General features: G+C 36.9%; 1 protein-coding gene across 2 annotated transcripts in view; it reads left to right on the top strand.

The window, feature by feature from the left end:
- Positions 1 to 25032, top strand: part of LOC129261021 (kelch-like protein diablo) — a 66782-nt gene that overhangs the window by 22237 nt on the left and 19513 nt on the right. The window contains exons 1-4 of one of the 2 annotated variants that reach the window (XM_064114514.1): positions 6259 to 6437; positions 9345 to 9536; positions 20299 to 20635; positions 22880 to 23038. In XM_064114514.1, coding sequence (XP_063970584.1) covers positions 20485 to 20635; positions 22880 to 23038 — 310 coding nt within the window. In that variant the 5' untranslated portion in view covers positions 6259 to 6437; positions 9345 to 9536; positions 20299 to 20484. Of the gene's footprint in view, positions 1 to 6258; positions 6438 to 9344; positions 9537 to 20298; positions 20636 to 22879; positions 23039 to 25032 lie in introns of those variants that run through there. The other variant, XM_064114512.1, reaches the window with a different exon arrangement.

The raw sequence follows: 25032 nt of genomic DNA, 5'->3' as shown, positions 1-25032 counted from the left end.
TATGTGTGATCCTGAACAAGATTCGTATGTAACTAGATGGTTACTGCGAACGCCAAGCGTGAACAGAAATTTTTATCAACTGTTCTAGCATTATCGAAAAGGACTGCTTACAGTTACCCACGAAGACGGTATATATTTCAATAATGCGAGCGCGAAGCGCGAGCAAATTTTTTAACATTCCGACCTAAAAAATTGTCTTTCTAAGCACTTTTTGTATTAATAAATGGAGTAGATATGTAACTAAATAATTGATGCGAGCGCGAAGCGCGAGAGGAAGAAATTTTAAAATTGAGATTTTAGACCTAAAAGCGGGACACTCTATTCATATTTTGTAAATCATAAATAGAATATAGTCAATTGGGTATAATTAATAATGCGATTGTGAAGCGTGAGTAGACGATTATTGATATTCTGATGTGAAACTGGATAATTTAAGTACATTTTAAATAAAGAACATGCAGGCTATCGCGCATGTTTTAGATTTAGACCTAGAATCTGGGCATTCTGAATACATTTGTTTAATGGAACATTATGGAATACAATATGAACTTGGCAAATCAAACAATGTGACCGCGCAGCGTGAGCTTAAAATGCTGATATGTAGACCATAAAACGGACCGATTTCACAGAGCACTTAAATTTGTAAATGAAAAAAAAATAATGAAAGCTCGATGTCCGAGCTAAAATATGTTTTGCATATTGACTTCAAAACTTGCTCCATATCAGCCTATTGAGCAAGATATGAATCTCATCGAACAGGCAATTCTGGCGCGAAGCGCCAGCAAAAATTTTATATAGTAACATGAAAAGATTTGTTTTTTAATTGCAAGTCTTCCCCTCACATTATTTCATTCACTCGTCTTCCTCCTCTTATTTTCCTCTTCTTTTTTTTTTCTTCTGTCTTTCTTCTTCTTTTCCTTTTTCTTTTCTTCTTTCTCCTTTTTTTTTTTTTTTTTTTGCTCTGCCAATTTTTTCTGGGGGGGCACCTGGGGGGGCACACCAAATCTCAGGGGGGGCACGTGCCCCCCCAGGCCCCCCCGTAGCTACGCCACTGTATATACAGCATTGACTGCCCCCCCCCCCGGGGGTGGTTGCTTTTTTGCCCAGTTTTGCATTCTACAAATGCCAAATTGCTCGCGCTAAGATTTTGGCCATGACGTCCCTATACGTTTAGCAGATTGCAAATGTTATATCCCCTGCATCAGAATGATACAAATGATAATTCATAAACCAATCAAAACATCCTTTGAATACATGGGCGTGAATGCTGAGGAAGTCATACTTTCATATCTTTTTGAAAGGGGGGGGGGATAATTTGTACAAAAAGATATAAGTAGGCATAATCTAGTATACTTCGATACTAATGACTGACCAAATCAATGTCATTTTGGAAAAACACACAGAAGCAAGTTATAGGACATCGATATTTAAAAAAAAAAATAACAATTACATCCATTAATATAAGACTTAAAATCACATTTAATTCTATAACAAACTATAATAAATATTTCAAGTATGAATTTTATTCAAAATTTTGAATGCTACATCATCTCCAAATACAATCTTAAAGACGATTTAAAATCTTTCTTTTCTGCAATACTGGGTCTATGTTTCTTTTAATTTGCACGATTGTGGTATTTCCATCTTTTTGAAGTTTATATTGTTGCCTGCATGTGATACCTATAATAAGCACCCTTATATCCGATAGATATCCTTCTTTTCAGTCATTACACCTTCAACAAGAGAGCAAATGACTTTTCATTGAACAAAATATGGACTGTTTACTATTTAATACTACGCTGCATCCGGGGCTGCATCTCTCCCACAAGCACCTTGAAAGACGATGTTGGTCATCATTCTGCCTTCAAACTATAAAAAAATTGCTCCCTTGCATATTGATATTTACTGTAATTTAATTCATTACTTTATATATCTCAACAATTACAGTAAAGCCATCGAAAAAAAAATCATGATAGGCCTTGACTGAAGCATATACGTATACATTGCCCCAGTGGCGTAACAGGCGGGGGGGCAGGGGGGCAAGCTGCCCCCCCTGGCGGAGCTCACCGGGAAAATAAAAAAAAAACGGGAAAAAGAAAAAAAAGGGGGGAGGGAAGGGAAAGGGAAAGGAAAGAAAAAAGGGGAAAGGGAAAGGGAAAGGGAAAAGAAAACTAAGAAAAACATAAAAAAGAGAAAACGGAAAGATAACTGGAAAAGGAAGGAAAAAAGAACAAGTGAGAAAGAACAATTCGCCCCGATATACAAATACATTAGCATGATTAGTAAGACAGGAAAATAAATTAAAGATGACAAAAAGGCAAACAAAAGCGGGAAATAAAGGCAGAATGGAATTAGCCAAAATCTAAATTGGAAAATAAAGAATAGGAACAAGATAACGTACACTACCGGGCTGCCGAGGATTGAGATAACGAGCGGGAAGAAAAATGGATGGTATATAGCATAAACTTGCTAAATCTCCAAAGGCTCTGTCCAAGAGTCAAGACCCCTTGCAGTGGGGGCTCTTCATCTGTAATCTTTAATGGGTTCTATAACGGGCCCCTATATGAACCCTTCCTGCATTAAGCTTTACGTTGAAGCACCGGCGTACCGGGGGTGGTTCCACAGCCAAGGGGAAATAAAAGAAAATAAAGGAGGCAGCGAAAAGAGATGAATGAAAAAAATATATGACATGATATTTGCTATAATGATGTAAAAATCTATCACATAATTAGAATTTCATTTTAACAAGCCATTTTTTTTCAGGCTCGCTTCGCTCGCTGGTGACTTTTTACAAATTTTCCCACATTTGCTATGGTGTGCCCCTCACAATATTTGGATAATTACGATACACAACTGTATTGAATTTATGTCTTGTGTTAAAGCTATATAAATATAAACGCAATTTGATTAAAATAAGTGGCCATGCATCTATAAGGTTTAAAATGGCTTTGATACCAAGAGGTTCCGGAGCTCTGCCCTGGACCTCACCCATAAAGCACTGTTATATGGATGAGTTTGGACCATGGCCCCAAAAAGTTCTACAACCAAACCAAAAAAATGAGGAAAGAAAGGAAAGTGTATTATATTTTTCTGAATATCACGTTAAAATCTATCTTCATGTTAGATTCTCATGAAAAGGTGATTTTTTTTTATCTCGCTCGCTTCGCTCGCTCGGGACCTATATTAAGCTACTTCTTGCCAGAAGCGCCATACTCGGCCCCCTCGAGCATATAGAGCTTCGCCCTGCGGATGCTCACAATCATAACAAAAATCCTGTTCACCGTGGCGTACAAAAAAGAGAGAAAAAAGGAAAGAGAGGAGGGTGAAATATGATCTTTTTAACATTATGTCAAAATCTATCACAAAATTGGATTTTTGCAATAAGAATGTCAAAAAATTTTGCTCGCTCGCTTCGCTCGCTTATATATATATATATATATATATATTTGCCCGATACGCCATATCGCCCCCTCAAATTTTTTGCCTTATGACACCATTGCCTGTTCCATGATATGACCGGGAAATTTTTGGCTCTTGCCCCCCCTGGCCACCGACCCCTGTTACGCCGCTGCATTGCCCGTGATGATAATTACACAACATGCACAAAAGAGGCCATCGAAAAAAATCATTAAACATTCGTTGTATGATTTGTTATATACTGTTGTTTGTAATGTTGTACTCTCATATACCTCGGAGGGGGTAGATTAAAGTGAATAAAATCTTGTCTTTAAATTAAGAAGAAAAAGGTGAGAAACTTGAAAGAAGAGGCGGAGGGAGAAGAAGAACTAGAACTTAAGAAGAAGGAGGTGTAGGATTAAGGAAGAGAAGAATTAAAAGAACATAAACGGAGAAGGAAGAGAAACAAGTGGAACGCATCTGGCAGTCTCGCCTCAATTACGCAATGAGATATAGCAGCAGTGCTTCCTTTGAAAATAACTAATCAGTGGCGTACCTAGGATTTTCCACGGGGGGGGGGGCAAAACCGTCCGCCAACAAATTTGACAAGCAAAAAAAAAAAAAAAAAAAAAAAAAAAAAAAAAAAAAAGGTCTTCGATCACAAATAAAGGATTTCGTTTCAGAAAAAAATTGACAAGCAAAAAAAAAAAAAAAAAAGGTCTTCAAGCTCGTCAGGGGGGGGGGGCAAAGATACGTTTTTGCATGGGTTGTGACTCGTCAGGGGGGGCAGAGTGCCCCCCTGCCCCCCCCCGTAGGTACGCCAGTGTAACTAATGATTATTCACAGAAGAAAACACTAATATGATATTATGTCCATTGACCGAAAATGACCTTTGACCATGATCATGTGACCTAAGACATGTGCAAAACAATCATTCATACTTGATCCCTATGTCGATGTTTCATGAGCTATATAGATCCATAAACTTCCTTATTATGATGACATGCAGTTCAACACATACTCCCAGCACGGCCAGAGTTCATCGGACCTTTAAATGACCTTTGATCGTGGCCAATGTTCCTGAAATGCACACAGGGTATTCTGGGATATATTGCTGCTCTTATGTCCAAATTTCATGAACTAGATCCATATACTTTTAAAGTTATGATGACTTGCAATTCCACAAATACCCCCAACATTACCAAAGTTTATTGACCCTAATTTACCTTTGACCTTGGTCATGTGACCTGAAACTCGCACAAGATGTTCAAGGATACTTGATTGCTCTTATGTCCACGTTTTATGAACTAGATCCATAAAATGTTATGGTGACAATTCCTCAAATGGTTAGTTTCGGTCATGTTCGCTCATTTGGTTTGCGTAGCAGACGATGCTAGCCTGTTAGTATGTAGTATACTTGCGCAGACCCTATTGCAAATCAAAATAAATTCTGGACTCGATATTTGCTTCCTCAAACTGTAGCTATATTATAAATATCAGTAGGCAAAGCTGTATAGTACAAGAACATTGTTACTTTCAACATTAAATGCGTTAATTAGGTTTGTTTGGACTGTATTAATTGTTTCAAATGAAAAGCGTCTAGAAACAAAAACTATCATACGTTAGTCACGTGACGTTGTACACAGAAATATGCCATGTTCTGCCTGCTCGATCTCAAAGTTTGGGTAGAAAAATGAGATGTAGCCATTATACCAGTCATAAAGCATTATACATCAAACTGTAGGTAATCTATTTAGCATTGAGATGACAATCAATCTCGACCTTTTTTACCCTTAGGGATATTCCAGTGGGAAAACGAAGGTCCCATGCAGTGTCTCGGAAATATTGATTTCATGCAGACCGTTTGCCATAACAAACGTTGTCATGTATATACACATTCAAATGAACAGCGAGACGTTAATAGTGAATTAATTGTAATATAATATTTACATCGAATTAATGGAATTGGATAAAATTTTCACACTATTATCAATCTGTATGGTGTGAGATTATCAATAGTTATAAAAAAAATATATACCCGGATTTCTGCAATATTACGTTCATGAAAACCACTGTTCCCTGTGTTGAAGCTGTGTGTGTGGACCTGGACTTTCGGACACTCAAATGCACGCGACTAACCATATATATATGCCGTGCTGGCCAAGCCTTTGTTGACCCTAAATGACCTTTGACCTTGGTCATGTGACCTGAAACTCGGGCAGGATGTTCAGTAATACTTGATTACCCTCATGTCCAAGTTTCATGAACTAGGTCCATATCTATTAAGTTATGATGACATTTCAAAAACTTATAATCTTGCGATACGGGTTAAGATTTCAATGTTGACGACGCCGCCACCGCCGCCGCCATCGGAAAAGCAGCGCCTATAGTCTCGCTCTGCTATGCACGCGATACAAAAATGAAAGAGAATAAAAAGAAAAAAAGACATATATCAATAAGAATAGTTGAATCATAATGAAATAAATAATAAATAATTAACATATAGCGCATATCATATAAATGGACCACACGAAAGACGGTCTTCGCCCCCATTCGTGCAATATCGGCCCTTGGTCTAGCTGTATTCAGGCTAAATCAACCGCATGATCGTTTGTATCGGGGGCAGATCAAGGATTTTCCAAAAGGGAGCTAGCTGGGCACATGCAATTTTCCTGATGAAAATTTGACAAGCAAAAAAAAAAAAAAAAGTTTTAACCTATAAATAGGTCTAATTTTCATGCTGAAAAAAAGGGGGGGGGGCACAATTGGGTAAAAATGGCATTTCTACATTATTTTTTTTAGTATGGCTCTTAAAGGGGGCGCGGGCCGGATGTGCCCTCCCCCCCCCCCCCCCCCCCCCTTGATCCCCCAGTGGTTTGCGCTTGCATCTGCACTTTCAGCAAGATTCAGCTCACGTACGTACCGTGCAGACTTCGCAAAATATCTAAATATTATTAGTAAAACAGCCTACGCTACAGATGGCTACACAGGTCTTTATTAAACTTGAATCTTGATAAAGTTGAGAGTGCTAATATAATATGGTAAGTTTTCTTTCCCAATTTCAATCCCAGAACAAGTTTAGGACAGGTGTTAGGAATGAACGTTTTCATCTCCGCTGCGACTCCGGCCCGGTTTCCTTCTCAAAACAAGTCATTTTTTATACGGTATCGAATATGTTTCTAAGTTATAGTTTTACGGTATCGAATATGTTTCGCGCGCGACATTTTAAGCACGCAATTGAATGAGTAATATCATGGTCCTGTGATAATATGTATCTGAACTCCACATAAATGAAATCGCTAATTGTGTGGACTAGTAATCTTAGTTTAATCACTGGTGTTTACATGTATGGTGGTGTGACCTTAATTCGCGCGTTACCTAATTTTGCGCACGGTTGAATATCTCAATTTCTATTAATATCTTGAAAAACTGATTCTCGAGGTCGGCATGACGTCACAGTCACGTGATTTCCCTAACGACAAAGGGCAAAGGTGCAAACAAAGGGTGCGAGCGTACGTGTTGGCTGTGCAGTTTCCTTGACGTTTTTTGGAACTCGTTGATTTGAACTGTTTCTCCATTATATTTCCATCGCGTTTTGTACTGCATTTTGATTTTAATTGCTGGACAATGGTGAAAATATGTTGTGTGTACGGGTGTTCCAAGAACAAGGCAAGATGGCCAGTTTTATCCTAAGTTTTAACGTACATCACTACATGCGCAGTGAATCGCCATGTGCAATTTTTTTACTGTTGCGCCACTCACCTGTCACTGCATGACCAAAATGGTTCTAGAAATCATTTACAATGTTGAAAAGTGTCTTGTGGCATCTGATATTAATCCTCAGTAATTCCCTGAAATGCTGCAACATTTGGTTAAAAGATCCAGCAAAAGAAAAAGGAGTTTAGCGCAGTCAAATTCAGACTTGCAAGCTTGGTCCGTACGGTGCGTATTTTAGCTGCCATATTTCTCGGGCGACGATTTGAGACGCCCACACTAAGCAATCGATGTTTCCAAAGCTGCCCGCTCAAGTTACCAATATTTGGTATCAAAATATAGATTATAAAAAAATGCTCACGATCATTTCATTTTGAAAGTGGGGGTGATAATTGTTATCAAAATAAGAGGGGTGGCGCCTCAACGTATATCTCAACCCAGCTGAGTCAATGGACTTTTGTGTGCGTGCCCGGCTTGTTCCGGCTTTGTTTGCACCTTCGCGATCGGTTGCTATGCAGAAGTTACTTTTGCGAGTGAAAATCCCCGGATGTCCGACCTCGAGAATATCACCAACAGAAAGAGCGACTTCAAATTACTCAGTACCGGTATGGTAATTTTCTTGAAGGTAAGGTCTCTATTTGTGAAAATATTGGCAAAACTAGTTAGAAATCCACTGCCAAACGCGGTTCGTGGTGCGAGGTTAGTATATTAATAGTAATACTAACCTCGTAATACGTGTGAGTGGTACGATCCCGTAACAAGGATCATGACGTAAACAATCAGCCCTGCGCATGACTTTGTATTGTTTACTTATTATTCATAAAATCATAGCTGTTGGGAGAATTTATTTATGTCTTTCGGTTTTTATTAGAAATTACTTTTAAAAATTTGAATATATTCCAAAATGAAATGTATTACTATTATTACTTTGTGTATGAGTAGCTACATGTATATTACCCAAAAATTAAGATAATAATAAATATTGGCAATGATACATCAAATGAAAGGTCTTTGCATTAGAAATGCAACGAAAAAAATTAAGAAAATTCGGCCATTCGTTAAGGAGTTATGGGTAATTAAAGATCAAATTTTTAAAACGCATTCTGCCGCATATTTGTGATGCCTCAAAATTTTTACAATAAACATTTCATGTTTGAAAATTGCTCCACGTCATTCCATTAATATTTTCCCTCAAGTCTTGCGCAACTTTTGAGTCTAAAATTATGGTGCTCGGGTATGTGGTTTTAAAATTACGCAGCATTTAGTAGTATGGCAGTGAGTCCAAACTTCGCGGACGGTCATTATCTAAAAAACTAGCCAATATCCTTAAAATCTGACATCATCAACGTGAAAAGCGACCTAAAATTACCCTTTGGTGTAAGTTTCTCTAGGATGAGTTCAGTATTCATGAAAATATTGGCAAAAGATCGGCAAATTTGTCACGTTTAGCGCCCGTTTTGAAGAAATCTGATATTCTCAACAAGCATCACGATAACACCATTTTGCAAGCAGAAATCATCAAAAATGTGAGTTAAAATGTGGTACTAACCGATTCTATAGCATTTTGCCATCAATCTGATATAAATATTTCACTTCTTGAGCTTGAGTTTTTGTTTATAAAATTCCACAAAAACTTTGGTCCGCGAAGTTAGGTCACACTTTTTCTGAACGGTTATCCAGCACAGCGCGCATTCGCCGATCGGAATAGAATTTTGAGATCGCGATACCGGGGAATCCCCTTGACCTACTTTACGTTTTCGTCCATGATTTTATAGTTTACGATCTTGCCGTCAATGTGGTAACTATTTTTTAAATTGGTTTTGTATAAATTATGAATATTTTGTGAAAAAATTTAAGCCTGATGAATATTTTTGAAAAGTGCGCGAAGTTTGGACACCCCATCATACATGTCAGCCCCCAAAATGCTGAAATATGTGATTTAATTTTCAAAAGCGAAAAAATATGTAAGAAAATGTCTTTGATATCAGTTTTTTTTTAAATTGTTAGAAATGCCATGAAGAATACGTACTGCAAAAATTAGCACTCTACAAGCTTTAATTACTGAATTAGAACAGAAAATATGATTTTATGAATAAATTAGCATATAATTATTTCATATAAAATGAAGTATACACATGTAAATATCTATATTCAGTGGAGTATAGCTCTATCAAGTAGTTGATGTCATTTTTCTACAATCTTTTAAATTTTTGTTACAATATGATCTTTTGCAGAGAAATGGGGGAGCATATCCATGCTAATTTATTGATGAGATGTTTTTGGCTGCCAACACTCATTTGCATGTTGCACTGTACATGTACCTCGTTGACTTCAGCAATGCTGAATGTGGATATGCTGTGTGTGCATGTGATCACGAGAGTGGCTGAGTGATGCAAGTACAAAGTGGGGAGATTCAGGCTTTATGCGTGAGTAGGGGAGAGAGCCGGGGGGGGGGGGCGGAGCAAAATATGAAATATGGTTTTGTGTATGTTGTGTGTACCTCGTTGTTATATGTTATGATTATGCTATTATTTTTTATCTTATGTTTCTTTGTTTTTTTATGATGATCCTTCAATGTCAGGATTTTATATCAATAAGCTTATTTTGAAAAATTTGAATTTGTATGATTGTGTAAATAATATTACAAGCTGCATGTGTAAGTTTTTTGTTCAAAGGCTGCAGTAGAGGCGGGTCCAGGATATACCTGCATGAAGGGGGGAGGAGTAAAAAAAAAACGGACCCCCCTAAATTTTCTGTTGATAACCCTTTTTTTCCCCTTCTCAATTATTTCCCCCGGGTCCCCCCTAGATGGGCCCCTTCCCTAAAATTTTGGTTGATAACCCTTTTTTTTTTTCCGGTGGACCCCCCAATTTTTTTTTTGGCTTGCCGCCATGTGTAAAAGCAGCATTTTACATTAATTTATTTTTTATAATGGCTCTCAAGGGGGTGAATAGGATGTGCCGCCCCCCCCCCCCCTTTGGATCCTCCACTGGTCATGTACAGGGCATGCATTTAAATTGGGGGTGCCCAGGGGGGGTGTAACTAACCTCTGGTGTCAAGGGGGCACAGCCAGCCCGTGCCCCCCCCCCCCCCCCGGCCCCCTTGAGAGGCAGAATTAAAATTTAAATGCTGTGAAAACTTAAGTGTGCCCCCCCCCCCCCTTTGAAAGTGAGGACTTTTTTTTTGCTTGTCAGATTTTATTCGTGGAAGAAATGTACTTCATTTTTTTTTTTGCTTTCGTGCCCCCCCCCCCCCCCCCCCCACCCTTGGAAAATCCTAGATCCACCCCTCAATACTATGTTTGAAAAGAGATATACACCTTCCATCCCTGATGTAACCCATTTGCTGTAAAAAAATATATACTGTATTTGAAGAGGGGGCTGACATACCCCCTTTGTCTCCTTTGGCTTCACACCTGATGATTGCACATGACTTGTCATTGTATACATGCACACACGCCACGTGTAGATTACGTGTTTTACTGGCGCCGTGACCACTGCACTTATGGGCAGCCAAAAGGGTCATAATTAATAATCTCAAAAATAAAGAAACTCTCAGAGATATAACATTCAGAAATGAATACATTACTTTGGACGACTAGTAAATATGTCAAAAATAAAGAGGCTGCATTTATTTATGAAAGACTGAGATACTACATTTATTTCTGAGAGTTTCTTAATTTTTGAGATTGTTAATTTTGCCCTTTTGGCTGCCCATATGCACTAGCTAGCGACACACATGCACAGTCACAGAGCTCGATCACGATCCACTCGGTCTATTCATTTCAATGAATTCACCTCATCACTGCACAAGTTCAATGCAACATTTGTTATTCATTAGAGGTACGAATTGTTATTTATATCAAACAACAATTTCAAAAGGGTCATTATTAATGCCAGTTCATCCTCGCTCAAACTCAAGAAAAATTATGATTCATTAGTCCGACATCGCCTTGCGTTTTAGATTTGCGGGCGATATGCGACACGTTTGTGAACTCGGAAAATACAGGTAACCATCGCCCGAAGAAAAAACCTTCCCCATTTCATACATCGGCATCAAGAAAACATCGCCTTAGAAATAAAAGATAAATGGGCTATTCCACGGTTACTCACGTTACATTTGGAGACACCTTGACTCATACTTGGAGCTGTAACTCCATTATTATTGATAGGAACTTAACATCTCTTTATTACAACATAGTACGCAGTCTGACTATCCTTTGTATAAAAACAAAACTTGGGAAATTTCATTATGCTCCTGGCAAATCTTTGAAATGTGTCGGTTATTCATGTTACATGATTTGGACATGCATAAAATGAAAAGTGGACATAAGTGAAAAGTGTCCTCATGCAAGGCTTTTATGAAAGTTGATTATATCCATTTCAAAAGAGTATATTAGGGAGACAAATTTGTATATAATTAAAAAAATAAAGTACACATGGTTTTTACTAGGGATGCAGATAAAGTGGTTACTCACGTTACGGTTCAGATGGGCTATATGTACAAAGACACATTGAGCTCATGTCCACCAACCTATGGAATTGCCCAAATGAAGGCCGAACAAAAATTGTAAATATTCATGAATTATGCAAACAAAAAATCACTTGAAAAAACACAATTTTACTTACCCGTTAAATATTTCCAGCACCAAAACAACTTTTCGAACTCAAAATCATGTTCACAAAGAAATTTGAGGTTTCATCGAATGGCGATGATATGAGAGAGAAAATAAAACTCGGAAGTCAAATCTCGCGAAACTCGATATTTTCAAGATGGCAACTTTTTGGGGGATGTTCGAGTGACAAGATCGTCTCTGTAAAATGGATTATTATGGACCTCAAAGTACACGATGTAAGTTTTAAATGTAATAATTTTGTGTAGTACAATATCATTTTCCATGCATGTCTTTTTTATTTTATAAAAAGTTTGAGCGATTGTAGAAATTATGTTTTTGATCTCGCCAATTTAACACAGTGACAGATACGAGAATGTCTTAAAGTCAAACTGGCTGTGATAGCTAATATGAGACCTCAATTTTTAATGAAGAAATGTTTGGAGATAAGTTGTTTTGTAGATTTATATGATCAAATTGGTGTAGATATAGATTGAGTAATTCATCACTGGCTGTGTTTATGTACGTACATGGTAATTGGAATAATTTGCATATAAGAGCGCAGCAGGCGTATTTGCATAAGTGCGCATAGACGTGTGTGTGCTATCGAAACTCGCTTGGCGCACCGTTTTTCACCTACGTCAGCAATTTGTCCATATAAATATTAAGAGACGTTTAGTCGCTGGGGCTGGCACAAACAACGGAATCTGACTGCAGAAGGCTTGACACAGGGAAAACGTTGGAAAACTTGGAAAGGTAAACAGACGCAGGAAACAAGCCTATAGCCAAGGCCTATAGACGCTGGAAACCTCGATATGAATTTAATTAAGTCCCTATATTGACCCATATGTATGAATATGAGAAAAATTTCCAATAGAGGTCCAAATTAATTAGAGTATAGATCTTGCTATGATTAGGAGTGGGCTATACATGGGTCAAAAATACTTTTTTTGTCAATTTAATATGGCAACAGTTTTTATCTATTCCTTGTAATGTATCTCAACATGAAATGACAATATTTTTTTTCTCGGGTCCGAGATAAAAGTGTGCCGGGCCAAAATCCAAAATGGCAGCCAAAACCCCCCAAAATCACAGTTTTTGCCACAATTTCTTTATTTGGTGGTCTTTTTCTCTGGTTTTGGTGTCTATTCATATGTTTTGGGGGGCAGGCATTCTGTTTTGCCTGAAATGAGTACTTAAAAACTATTTTTTGTAGAGTTGAGGGTTATTTTACCTAAATTTACACATTTTTAGACCCATTTTTCAGCCCAAAATTAGGTTTCATCGTCTTGTGGTTCTTGGATATTGGACGATACGAGCTCCACAATAGCGAGTAGTTCCATATGCTATATTGCTCTTATTCCTCTACTTTGGATTCTACGGATATTTACAATATATATCTTTTAATATTAAATAAAAAAATGTTATTTATCCATAGGGGCCATACAGTATACAAAGTTGTACATACTGCACTGCATACATGTATGTCCATGCATTGAACACCATGGCAAGGTCTTCAGGTACTATAGTGTCATAGAAATTACCTCTTGAATTAGATGCCTCAGAAATTGAAGATACTGTATGTTTTGTCTCAGAAATTAAAGACATGTTTTGTCAAATATGCTCATTCAGGGGGCGGAGAGGGGAATGGATTATAGTCAACCCACATTATGGCATTTACATGTACACTGTGGCTATTCTGTTACCATTATGGTAACTTTGCCATTTAATTGTAACTTGCATGGGATCCTTGATTCTGATTGGCCATTGATAAGCATTACCATGGTAGTTAACTGACAACATAAACATAGGGTAAGACACAACCAGGTAAAAACAAGCCTCCAAGGCTTCAAATGAAGAAGATAAGGCTAAAAATGTGATGTGTGTACATGTACATGATGTTTACACTGTATGTGCAATTTATGTTTATCATCGGGTTACATATTTCCATCATGTATATCAGCTAACAAGCAATCAAATTCACAAGTCACAATCTAATTCTAAACCTCAGGAGCTCACTTACACTATAGTTTATATACAGGACTTGGATATATATGTCATGGTGGTCAATGCATGGATATGCAGTGTAGTACAGTACATTGTGTACCATATACAGCCCCTATGGACAAATTACATTTTCTTTCATTTGATAAGATAAATTTCGCAAATATCCGTCAGCCCCAATTTAAAGATATAAAAGCTCTATATCTATATGAAGCTGCTTACTACTGTTCAACTGGTATCGTCTAATATCCAAGACCCATGAGACAATGAAACCTAATTTTGGGCTTAAAAAAGGGTCTAAAAATTAGTAAATTTAAGTAAAATCACCTTATAACTCTACAAATAATGGTTTAAAAGTACTAATTTAAGGAAAAACAAATTGCCTGCCCCAAAAGACATATGAATAGACACCAAAACCAGAGAAAAAGACCACCAAATAAAGAAATTGTGGCCAAAACTGTAATTTTGGGGGATTTTGGCGGCCATTTTGGAATTTGGCCCGGCACACTTTTTTCTCGGACCCGAGACAAAAAATATTATCATTTCATGTTGAGATAAGGTAAAAGGAATACAAAAAAACTGTTGGCACAGTAAAACAAAAAATCACCCATCTATAGCCCACTCCTACTATGATATAAATTTTCTTAATAATTATTTAACAGTCTAGGAATCCGCATACATTCGTAATTCCGAAGCTTCGTTATTCCGAAGGTTCGGATATTCCGAAGGTTCGTTATTCCGAAGGTTCTTATTTCCAAAGTTTCGTAATTCCGAAGGTTCGTTAGTCTGAAAACGAAGTGAGGTTCGTAATTCCGAAGGTTCGTTAATCCGAAAACGAAATGAGGTTCGTAATTCCGAAGGTTCGTAGTCCGAAAACGAAATGATAACGAACCTTATTTCATTTTCGGACTAACGAACCTTCGAAACAACGAACCTTATTTCGTTTTCGGATTAACGAACCTTCGGAACAACGAACCTTATTTCGTTTTCGGATTAACGAACCTTCAGAACATCGAACCTTATTTCGTTTTCGGATTATCGAATTTTCGGAATAACGAACCTTCGGAATAACGCCACAAATGTTCGGATTAACGAACCCTTTTACGTTTTCGGATTAACGAACATCGAGGTATAGGCAATTTACGTGTTTCGGAATTACGAAGTGTAACCTAGGAATCAACCTCTTCGTATATATCAACGCCGGAATTAACAGACGTGGAAAGAATGTCGAGACTGTTAAGCTGGAAATATAATTTTTCTCTTAACAAGCTAGACGCCGGTTAGATTTGGAAAATTCTTAATACTTGAATGCCCAAAATAAAAGTTTAATAATTAGTCCTTATATTTCTCTGATAACAAAAAAATATCTTAGAGCTTATCTGTAAATGTTAGACATTGTTCAATTTACCTGTAACAGTGGCGGGTCAAGTGATGTATATATATTTATGCAATTTGAATAATAAAGTGCACCGTTATTTATCTTTTTGCCATTGAAACTAAAATCTGAGTCACAAACCCCTGTGTCTTTCTTTGCTGTGTACCTCCATAGTCATATATTTTGACGAGACGACCCTTAAATGCAAATAATCTATAGCGAGCCGCTCTAGCATTTTCTTCCACTCTTTTATTATAATAATTCTCTTGGAAACTGCATGCTCAGAAGATATTGAGAAAGACAAAATGGAAATGGACAAAAGCTCAGGCGATCCATCACAGACTGAACACCATCCTGACGTAGAGGTCGGAATGGAAGAAATAAGCGAGAGCGGCGGCCGCTACAGTTATTTCACTCAGTTGCGCATATTCATCCAAATTTGTGGCCATTGTTTTGTCATGATACATGTAAGTTAATGTAAAGTCAATGGAATACATAACCAATTTTCGTGACCATTTTGAAACCAAGTCTTCAACAGGCTCTAACTTCTTTGTTTTTTAGCCCTTTGACGTATTAAAGTATCAATGGATAGGTAAAAGAAAGCTCAATTTGATGTGTAATCATGTCACTTCGTAGACTTAATAATTGTTTTAACAATAATTTCTTCTAATTATTATAATTCATTGTGCAAAATAACAATTACTTGCCTCTTTTTTTTTTTGCCAAATGAAGTTGATCATGGTAGATAATTTATATAATTTAGTTGGCATGAAAACAGCATCATGTGGACCTAATTTTCTTGATGAATTTGTTAAAAGTAATGTTTTTGTATGTGTTTTTCTGATTTAAGTTTTTTTTTCAACTTTAGTATTGTATACATGTATGTACCAGGTCTTTTTTGACGTAAGAAAATTATCATTCCTTTTGTACTTTGTATACCAACTGTATAAAAATACAAGTGTGCTTTTTCTGATGTACTTGATTGTTTCACTAATTCCTTATGTATTTTATTTCAACAATTTATGTATAATATCTAGCTTTTGATTTTAGAGACCCTGGGCATTTGATTACAATTTTTTGTAGGAGGGAAGAGCAGCTGAGTGTTAAATGTAGCTAATGTTGAAAATCGGATCAAAAATCAGATCGAAAATCGGATCGGCAGTTAAGCTTCTAAAATCGAATCGAAAATCGAATCGGCGATGTTTAAAAACAAAGGAATACATCAAAATTTTGTTCGCGGTCGCGCGCATCTTCCTGACAAAGTCACAAAGACGAATGCATTGGAATGGAAGTCGCCAACATGCGCGATTGTTTGGAACATGTTTTAAAGGGATTTTGAGGTGTTACTGCTTTAAAATAAAACGAGTGATTTTTATTAGAAAGATAAACAAAAGACGCATCTTCCGAGCATAGTCGCAAAGGAAAATAAAATGAAAATAATTCTCATAGATCACAGGTTACTGAACGATCAGCGGGACATCTTTTATAAGTATTTTTAGGTGCTAGCGATTTAGAATTATTGGAAAGATCTCTTGATCTCATAAGAGTGTAACGCAATGAGCTCTGTCAGTAGTACGACCTTTAAAAGTTCACGGTGGGGTCCGCTATCACCAAGAGGTTGAAGAGAAGATGTATATCATCATAAACAATGTAAGAGAGTAACGCAGTGAGCTCCGTCAGTACTCAGTAGTACGATCTTTAAAGTTAACGGCGGGGTCTGCTATCACCACGAGGTTGAAGAGAAGATATCTATCATCATAAAGGAGGTAAGAGAGTAGCGCAGTGATGTCCGTCGGTAATACGACCTTAAAAAGTTCACGGCGGCATCCGCTATCACCACGAGGTTGAAGAGAAGATGTCTATCATCTTAAACGATGTAAGAGAGTAGCGCAGTGATCTCTGTCAGTAATGCGACCTTAAAAGTTCATGGCGGCGTCCGCTTTCACCATGAGGTTGAAGAGAAGATATCTATCCTCGTAAACATCGTCAAAGATAATACCGCGTCTTTCTCCTTGATTGATGCGACATCTTAATAGTTAGCACCTCAAAAAAAATCTTGAAATATGTTCTGAACGATCACGCACTGTAACTAAATCTACGCCAAATTTTTCCTTCAAGGGGCATGATCGAAGATCGGAAGGTGATTGCAGATTGTGGTAAAATCAGATAAAATTGAGAGCCGATTTTAAAATCTGTTACAGCCTTAAATGTAACATTGTATGCAATTCATTACAAGTATCAAGAAGGATACATAAAACTTAAGCTTTAATATACAGTGCGTCCCACAAAAAACGAAACCGAGATTTATGGATGATTAATCAGGCCTTAATCGCAAATACAATAGACAAATGTCCAATCATTGTAAAGCTTATAGTCTGCTCTTTCATATGGAATAACTTTAATCATTCCTTATTCATGCATGAGTGAGCAAAAAACAATTTGAAGAAAAGAAACCAAAAAGTCACTTGATGGGCGGTATCTGAGTTTCAAAGAGAAAATCACATTAACAGTTCAATATAGGGGTACAATCACAGAGGGGGATATTGAGTATTCCTCCGCCCTGCCATAGACCTTAATGTTAGCGATTAACCACTATATTATAATTGGCATCAAAGCATTGACAAGTGAACCAGCACGCCTATACAAATTTTGTGCACACCTGCGAGAGCGCGCTAGTGCGTTATGGCCATGCCTACATGTGTATTTCCATAGTGCAAATGTTGAATATTAAGGTCATAAAAAATAGAATTGAAGGAAATATGGTAAACGGAAATTATTTACTTATTACCAGAAGTAGGCCCGTTTCGGGTACACATGTACAGTACACGTCCGGTCAAGTCAGTACTAGTGCTGTTATCAATAACCTTTTTATCGCTAGTCTTGTTGATAATCGCATGTTTTTTGCCACTTAGCGATATCAATAATCTTTCTCTCGTCGAAAATACCCGCTATTACCGTATGTAGGTACATGACAGGGATTTTTCGCGATTGCAGAAAACGGATGGAATTCACGGAAACGGCCTTTTGAAAGTGGCTTTTCATACGGAAAGTCACAGAAAACATATTTTTCCTCCAAATGCACAGAACAGTAACAGAAATTACTCCAAAATCTCAACAAACTACGAATACTAGCCACAAAACACAATCTCACTTGGCTATAATCATGAAAATCCAAACATCATGACTGCACTCGACTCGACTCCATTCGGTCGTTTTGAAAAAAATTCACAATAAGCTCAATTTTAGCGACCAAAAACAAATATCCAAGGCAGCACACGGCCGTGTGTTGTTGCCCTCTACGTTCAAAGATGTACAGCACGATATCAAAATGGCGGATTGGAGAAAGTTGTTGACTGCTCAAAATGATGTCCCAAAAGCCCCCAAATTATTGATAAAACTTCATCCAACCCTAAGATAATGCTCATAACATGAAAGGTGAGGATGTATTTATACTAAATATGTTTTGTTAAAAGATGTTATGTAATCCTTTTAAGGCTGTAACCGATTTTAAAATCGGCTCCCGATTTTATCTGATTTTACCACAATCGGCGATCACCTTCCAATCTTCGATCATGTCCCTTGTAGGAAAAAATCAGATATAAAAAATCGGCGTAAATCTAGTTACAGTGCGTGATCGTTCAGAACATATTTCAAGATATTTTTTTGAGGTGCTAGCTATTTAGAGGTCGCATTTATCAGGGAGAAAGACGCGGTATTATTGTTTACGAGGATAGATATCTTCTCTTCAACCTCGTGGTGATAGCCGACGCCGCCATGAACTTTTAAAGGTCGTATTACTGACGGACATCGCTGCGCTACTCTCTTACCTCCTTTATGATGATAGACATCTTCTCTTCAACCTCGTGGTGATAGCAGACACCGCCGTGAACTTTTAAAGGTCGTATTACTGATGGAGATCACTGCGCTACTCTCTTACATCGTTTATTATGATATACATCTTCTCTTCAACCTTTTGGTGATAGCGGACGAGGTTGAAGAGAAGATGTATATCATCATAAATATCATCATATTTTTAGTAACAATCATTCGATCGTGGCACATACCAATCTCTCAATCAAATGTGTTCACCTTGACACGAGTGATATCCCCACACTAGATCTATACAGGCTCAGTTCAGGAAAACACATTTTGACTATTAAAGCTAGAGTGAATTTACTTCCAAAATCGCTGATTTAATCCACATTTATATTGGAGAATCAAGTTTTTGTGCCATGATATGGTCTCGAAAGCATTGCGCAATCACACTCGGAGCCAATTTGAGAATCACCAATTGCAACAGTGATCATTGCGTATTATACGCTGGTGCACATGTGATGCAAACGCAAGCTCCTCAAATTGACAATAAAAAATAATAAAAATCGATCGATAATTTCAGTTCCACTTCTGCGGCGATCCGTGCAACGATCTCCAAACGAAAGAAGGCAAGTTTTCTGTGACATCGTGAAATGTCGGAAACATTGAAAATCCTTCGTATGTCAACATCAATGTTAATATGAGGCCTATCGACAACAGCACTAGTAAAAAGACCATGAAATTGTATTGAATATCAAAGTTATAGTATAAAAGAGAAAAAGGAGGAAAATAAATGAAGAATAAAGGACATTATTTATTGCCTTTTTTATATGATTACGATTGTTTACAATCACTTACAATTACATACATATCGTAGAGCATTTTCCATGCATTTTTAGCTGTAAAAAAACAAGTTTTCATCACAAAACAACCAGGTTTTTTTTTTTGAAAAATACTATTGAATTAATAGTATTTTTGCTGATAATATAAAACAATCTTTATTATAAAGAAGATTTTTAATTTAAAAAAATCAAAATATACTCCGTTTTTAGTAACCAACAAATAAGTCATTATATTGTGTTTCTTGGTTGTTCCTCAACTTTCAACAATGAAGAAATCTTGTCAGCTTACTAGAGACAATTTAATGTTTCTTTGAATAAACTGCTTCCGACTTTTCAAGACTATAAAGAGGGGAAAAAGAAGAGGTTTATTTACCGGAAAATACATTATTTTTTTACTGGTCTGGACCAGTGCTGGTGTCGCGTGCTGTATACTATTATGTATTTTTTATTGCAAAGTTAAATAAATTTGAATTGAATTAAAGTGAATTGAATTGTATCTGTAAAAACATGTTTTGACAAAAGGAAGTATTTATCTTTTTCAGATCCTCCTGTCCAAGAATGGCTGAGAAGGAGAGATTGTAACCAATTGCACAACATCAGAAGTTTAGATCTCCACAAGCTGCCTCTAAAAATCATTCCATCCTTCAACATGTGTGTCACTTGACAACAGAGGGAAGTTTAACGTGTAGAATTGTTTTATTGGTGAGGGAAAATAAAATTGTGTCACCATGATGGACTTTGATGAGCTGGCAGCAGATGAGAGTAGTGTTGATGTGATGATCCACCGAGCAGACAGTTTCTATGGCAACCAGGCTCTGCGAAACATGGATGATCTGAGGCAGGTTGGAAAGCTGTGTGATGTCATCTTAGATATTGAAGGTAATTTAGTTTTCTTCTATATTTTTTAGTTGTTCCGTTTCAGTGAATACAAATATTGGTGAGCAAAAAATATTAGATACAATCAGCAATAAGGCATAACATCACAATTTCCTTCCAGACCTATGATAGTGACTACTATATTTGTATTTAGTGTTGATCCCTGATATTTCAAAGCTTTTGGGGTCATTTAGAAAAGCTTATTAATGTTATTTCAATAATTTCATAGAGATATACGACAAGGGAAATATTCAATATCAATTCATTTATCTTCTATTCCGATAAAAAGAAATGTACAGAAAATTGCTTGTGGGCATTCATGTGATAATAGATTGTCAATACAAAGGAAAGACATAACATGTGCATATGTATAAAGATATACATTTAAACATGCATACAATACATAAAATGATGAACAGAGATTTCAAGAAAAGGATGGAATTGAGGAGTACTGCAAAAAAAAAAGTTTTTGTTGAGGCTGTAATCCTACAAGAGAAAGTCAAAGAATTAAAACACTTTTTTTTTAATTTATTGTAACATATTTATACAGAATAAAGATAAAACATGATCAGCCGAGGCTGTTTTACATCATGGTCCTGACACACACACAAAATATATACAATGCACACAATTATTTTAAAAAGGAGTAACGACTACAATGGCTCACAATATAAAAGTTCATAAACGGTCTGACCTAGAAGGAGAACAGGATAAATGAAAGAAGAAAGACGAGAGAGAGAGAGGAAGGTAAGAGAAAGAGGGGGAGAGAGAGGAGGGAGAAAAAAAATAAAAGAAGGTCGGTCAATTAGAGAACAATACTTATCATTTCATTAAATGACAGCTTTAAAATAATGGCATTTATACATACGTTTAAAAACTGCAAGAGAATTTGCATTTTGAATATCAGATGGAAGGCTATTCCAAACCAAGCCGCCAGCATATTTAAAACAACTCTTAAAACATTCAAGTGTAGGCTTTGGTAAAGGAGAAAGGAATATGAGAAGAAATTGAAATACATATGAATACATTACAAATACAAAGCAAGGATCTTGGTCAAATAATCAACAATCCAAATCATGAGATAAAATATATAATTTGAGTCTTTTTTTTATTACGTTTGGAGAAGGCGAAACAAGAATGGATGACGGAAGGGAGTTCCAGAAAGATGGGTCTGAGTGCCTTATTGATTGTATCAGTATGAACTCTTTATTGACTTTACCAACATGGAATTTTGAAATCAGTATATATTATTATATAATTTAGAAGAACTTCTTGTATTATGAGAGCGAATACTGCTTTTAAGAGAAAACATGTCATTTAACCCTCTCTAGGCCGGGGTATTTTGGGAGATCAACAGCAACAGCAAATCTTAACCTAAGGTTAAGGTTTTTGAAATGACAACATAACTTAGAATATGGACCTAGTTCATGAAACTTGAACATAAGGGTAATCAAGTATTACTGAATATCCTGCCTTGGTTTCAGGTCAAGTGACCAAGGTGAAAGGTCATAGGGTCAATGAACTTAGACCATGTTAGGGGAATCAATATCGAAATCTTAGCCTAAGTTTAAGTTTTTTAAATGTCATCATAGTTCTTAGAAAATGTATAGAGTTAGTTGAGGGAATGAAGTATCACTGAACATCCTGCCTGAGTTTCAGGTCACAAGACCAAGGTCAAAGGTCATGCAGGGTCAATGAACTTTGGCCATATTGGGTTTTTTGTTGAATTACCATTGTAACTTTGAATGTTTATGGATCTAGTTCATAAAATGTAATCAAGTATCACTGAACATCTTGTGCGAGTTTCAGGTCAAGTGACCAAGGTCAAAGGTCAGTTAGGGTCAATGAACTTTGGTCATGTTGGGGGTATTTGTTGAATTGGCTTTGTGCAATATTTATTGAGTTGGTATATGTTCAAAACGTTAAGTGATATAAAATAGGTTTTGATGGGGCTCTCAATTCTGCATTGGTACAGATTCTTAAGACGCTCTTTTGTAATTTATAAATACCCTGTAAATGTGTTCTATAAGTATTGCCCTAGACACTATTACAATCTAAACTGATGTATGTTTTGTTTCATCTAGGAAGAAAGTTACATAGAGAAAATAAATCTGTTCATCTGGATGCTTCCAAAGATGAGCTGAAGAAACATCCCGTATCGGGCGTAAACTGTTCTCCATTTCAATAAAAAGTAGGCCAGATTTATTTTCTCTTAGTAATTTATCTTTCCGTTGTTCTTTACTCCAGGAACCCGAATACCAGCACATCGGATTGTGCTAGCATCCTTCTGCCAGTATTTCTATGCCATGTTCACAGGGGAAATGAAAGAAGCAGGACTAACAGAGATTTCTATGAAGGAGGTGAATCCAAGAGCCATGGAACAACTCATAGATTATGCATACTCAGGTAAGAGTGGTGTAGTTAATCTAAGAGCCATGAAACAACTCATAGACTATGCATACTGAGGTAAGAGTGGTGTAGTTAATCTAAGAGCCATGAAACAACTCATAAGCTATGCATACTGAGGTAAGAGTGGTGTAGTTAATCCAAGAGCCATGAAACAACTCATAGACTATGCATACTGAGGTAAGAGTGGTGTAGTTAATCTAAGAGCCATGAAACAACTCATAGACTATGCATACTGAGGTAAGAGTGGTGTAGTTAATCTAAGAGCCATGAAACAACTCATAGACTATGCATACTGAGGTAAGAGTGGTGTAGTTAATCTAAGAGCCATGAAACAACTCATAAGCTATGCATACTGAGGTAAGAGTGGTGTAGTTAATCTAAGAGCTATGAAACAACTCATAGACTATGCATACTGAGGTAAGAGTGGTGTAGTTAATCTAAGAGCCATGAAACAACTCATAGACTATGCATACTGAGGTAAGAGTGGTGTAGTTAATCCAAGAGCCATGAAACAACTCATAGACTATGCATACTGAGGTAAGAGTGGTGTAGTTAATCTAAGAGCCATGAAACAACTCATAAGCTATGCATACTGAGGTAAGAGTGGTGTAGTTAATCCAAGAGCCATGAAACAACTCATAGACTATGCATACTGAGGTAAGAGTGGTGTAGTTAATCTAAGAGCCATGAAACAACTCATAGACTATGCATACTGAGGTAAGAGTGGTGTAGTTAATCTAAGAGCCATGAAACAACTCATAAGCTATGCATACTCATAAAAGAGTGGTGTAGTTAATCTAAGAGCCATGAAACAACTCATAGACTATGCATACTGAGGTAAGAGTGGTGTAGTTAATCTAAGAGCCATGAAACAACTCATAGACTATGCATACTCAGATAAGAGTGTGTGTAGTTAATCTAAGAGCCATGAAACAACTCATAGACTATGCATACTGAGGTAAGAGTGGTGTAGTTAATCTAAGAGCCATGAAACAACTCATAGACTATGCATACTGAGGTAAGAGTGGTGTAGTTAATCTAAGAGCCATGAAACAACTCATAGACTATGCATACTGAGGTAAGAGTGGTGTAGTTAATCTAAGAGCCATGAAACAACTCATAGACTATGCATACTGAGGTAAGAGTGGTGTAGTTAATCTAAGAGCCATGAAACAACTCATAAGCTATGCATACTCATAAAAGAGTGGTGTAGTTAATCTAAGAGCCATGAAACAACTCATAAGCTATGCATACTGAGGTAAGAGTGGTGTAGTTAATCTCAGAGCCATGAAACAACTCATAGACTATGCATACTCAGATAAGAGTGTGTGTAGTTAATCTAAGAGCCATGAAACAACTCATAGACTATGCATACTGAGGTAAGAGTGGTGTAGTTAATCTAAGAGCCATGAAACAACTCATAAGCTATGCATACTGAGGTAAGAGTGGTGTAGTTAATCTCAGAGCCATGAAACAACTCATAGACTATGCATACTCAGATAAGAGTGTGTGTAGTTAATCTAAGAGCCATGAAACAACTCATAGACTATGCATACTGAGGTAAGAGTGGTGTAGTTAATCTAAGAGCCATGAAACAACTCATAGACTATGCATACTGAGGTAAGAGTGGTGTAGTTAATCTAAGAGCCATGAAACAACTCATAGACTATGCATACTGAGGTAAGAGTGGTGTAAGTAATCCAAGAGCCATGAAACAACTCATAGACTATGCATACTGAGGTAAGAGTGGTGTAGTTAATCTAAGAGCCATGAAACAACTCATAAGCTATGCATACTGAGGTAAGAGTGGTGTAGTTAATCTCAGAGCTATGAAACAACTCATAGACTATGCATACTGAGGTAAGAGTGGTGTAGTTAATCTAAGAGCCATGAAACAACTCATAGACTATGCATACTGAGGTAAGAGTGGTGTAGTTAATCTAAGAGCCATGAAACAACTCATAGACTATGCATACTGAGGTAAGAGTGGT

The sequence above is a fragment of the Lytechinus pictus genome, unplaced genomic scaffold (genome assembly GCF_037042905.1).
Source record: "Lytechinus pictus isolate F3 Inbred unplaced genomic scaffold, Lp3.0 scaffold_19, whole genome shotgun sequence".
In the NCBI taxonomy this organism is placed as follows: Eukaryota; Metazoa; Echinodermata; class Echinoidea; order Temnopleuroida; family Toxopneustidae; genus Lytechinus; species Lytechinus pictus.
The sequence above is the reverse complement of the archived record's forward strand: the minus strand, read 5'-3'. Positions and strand labels throughout refer to the sequence as shown.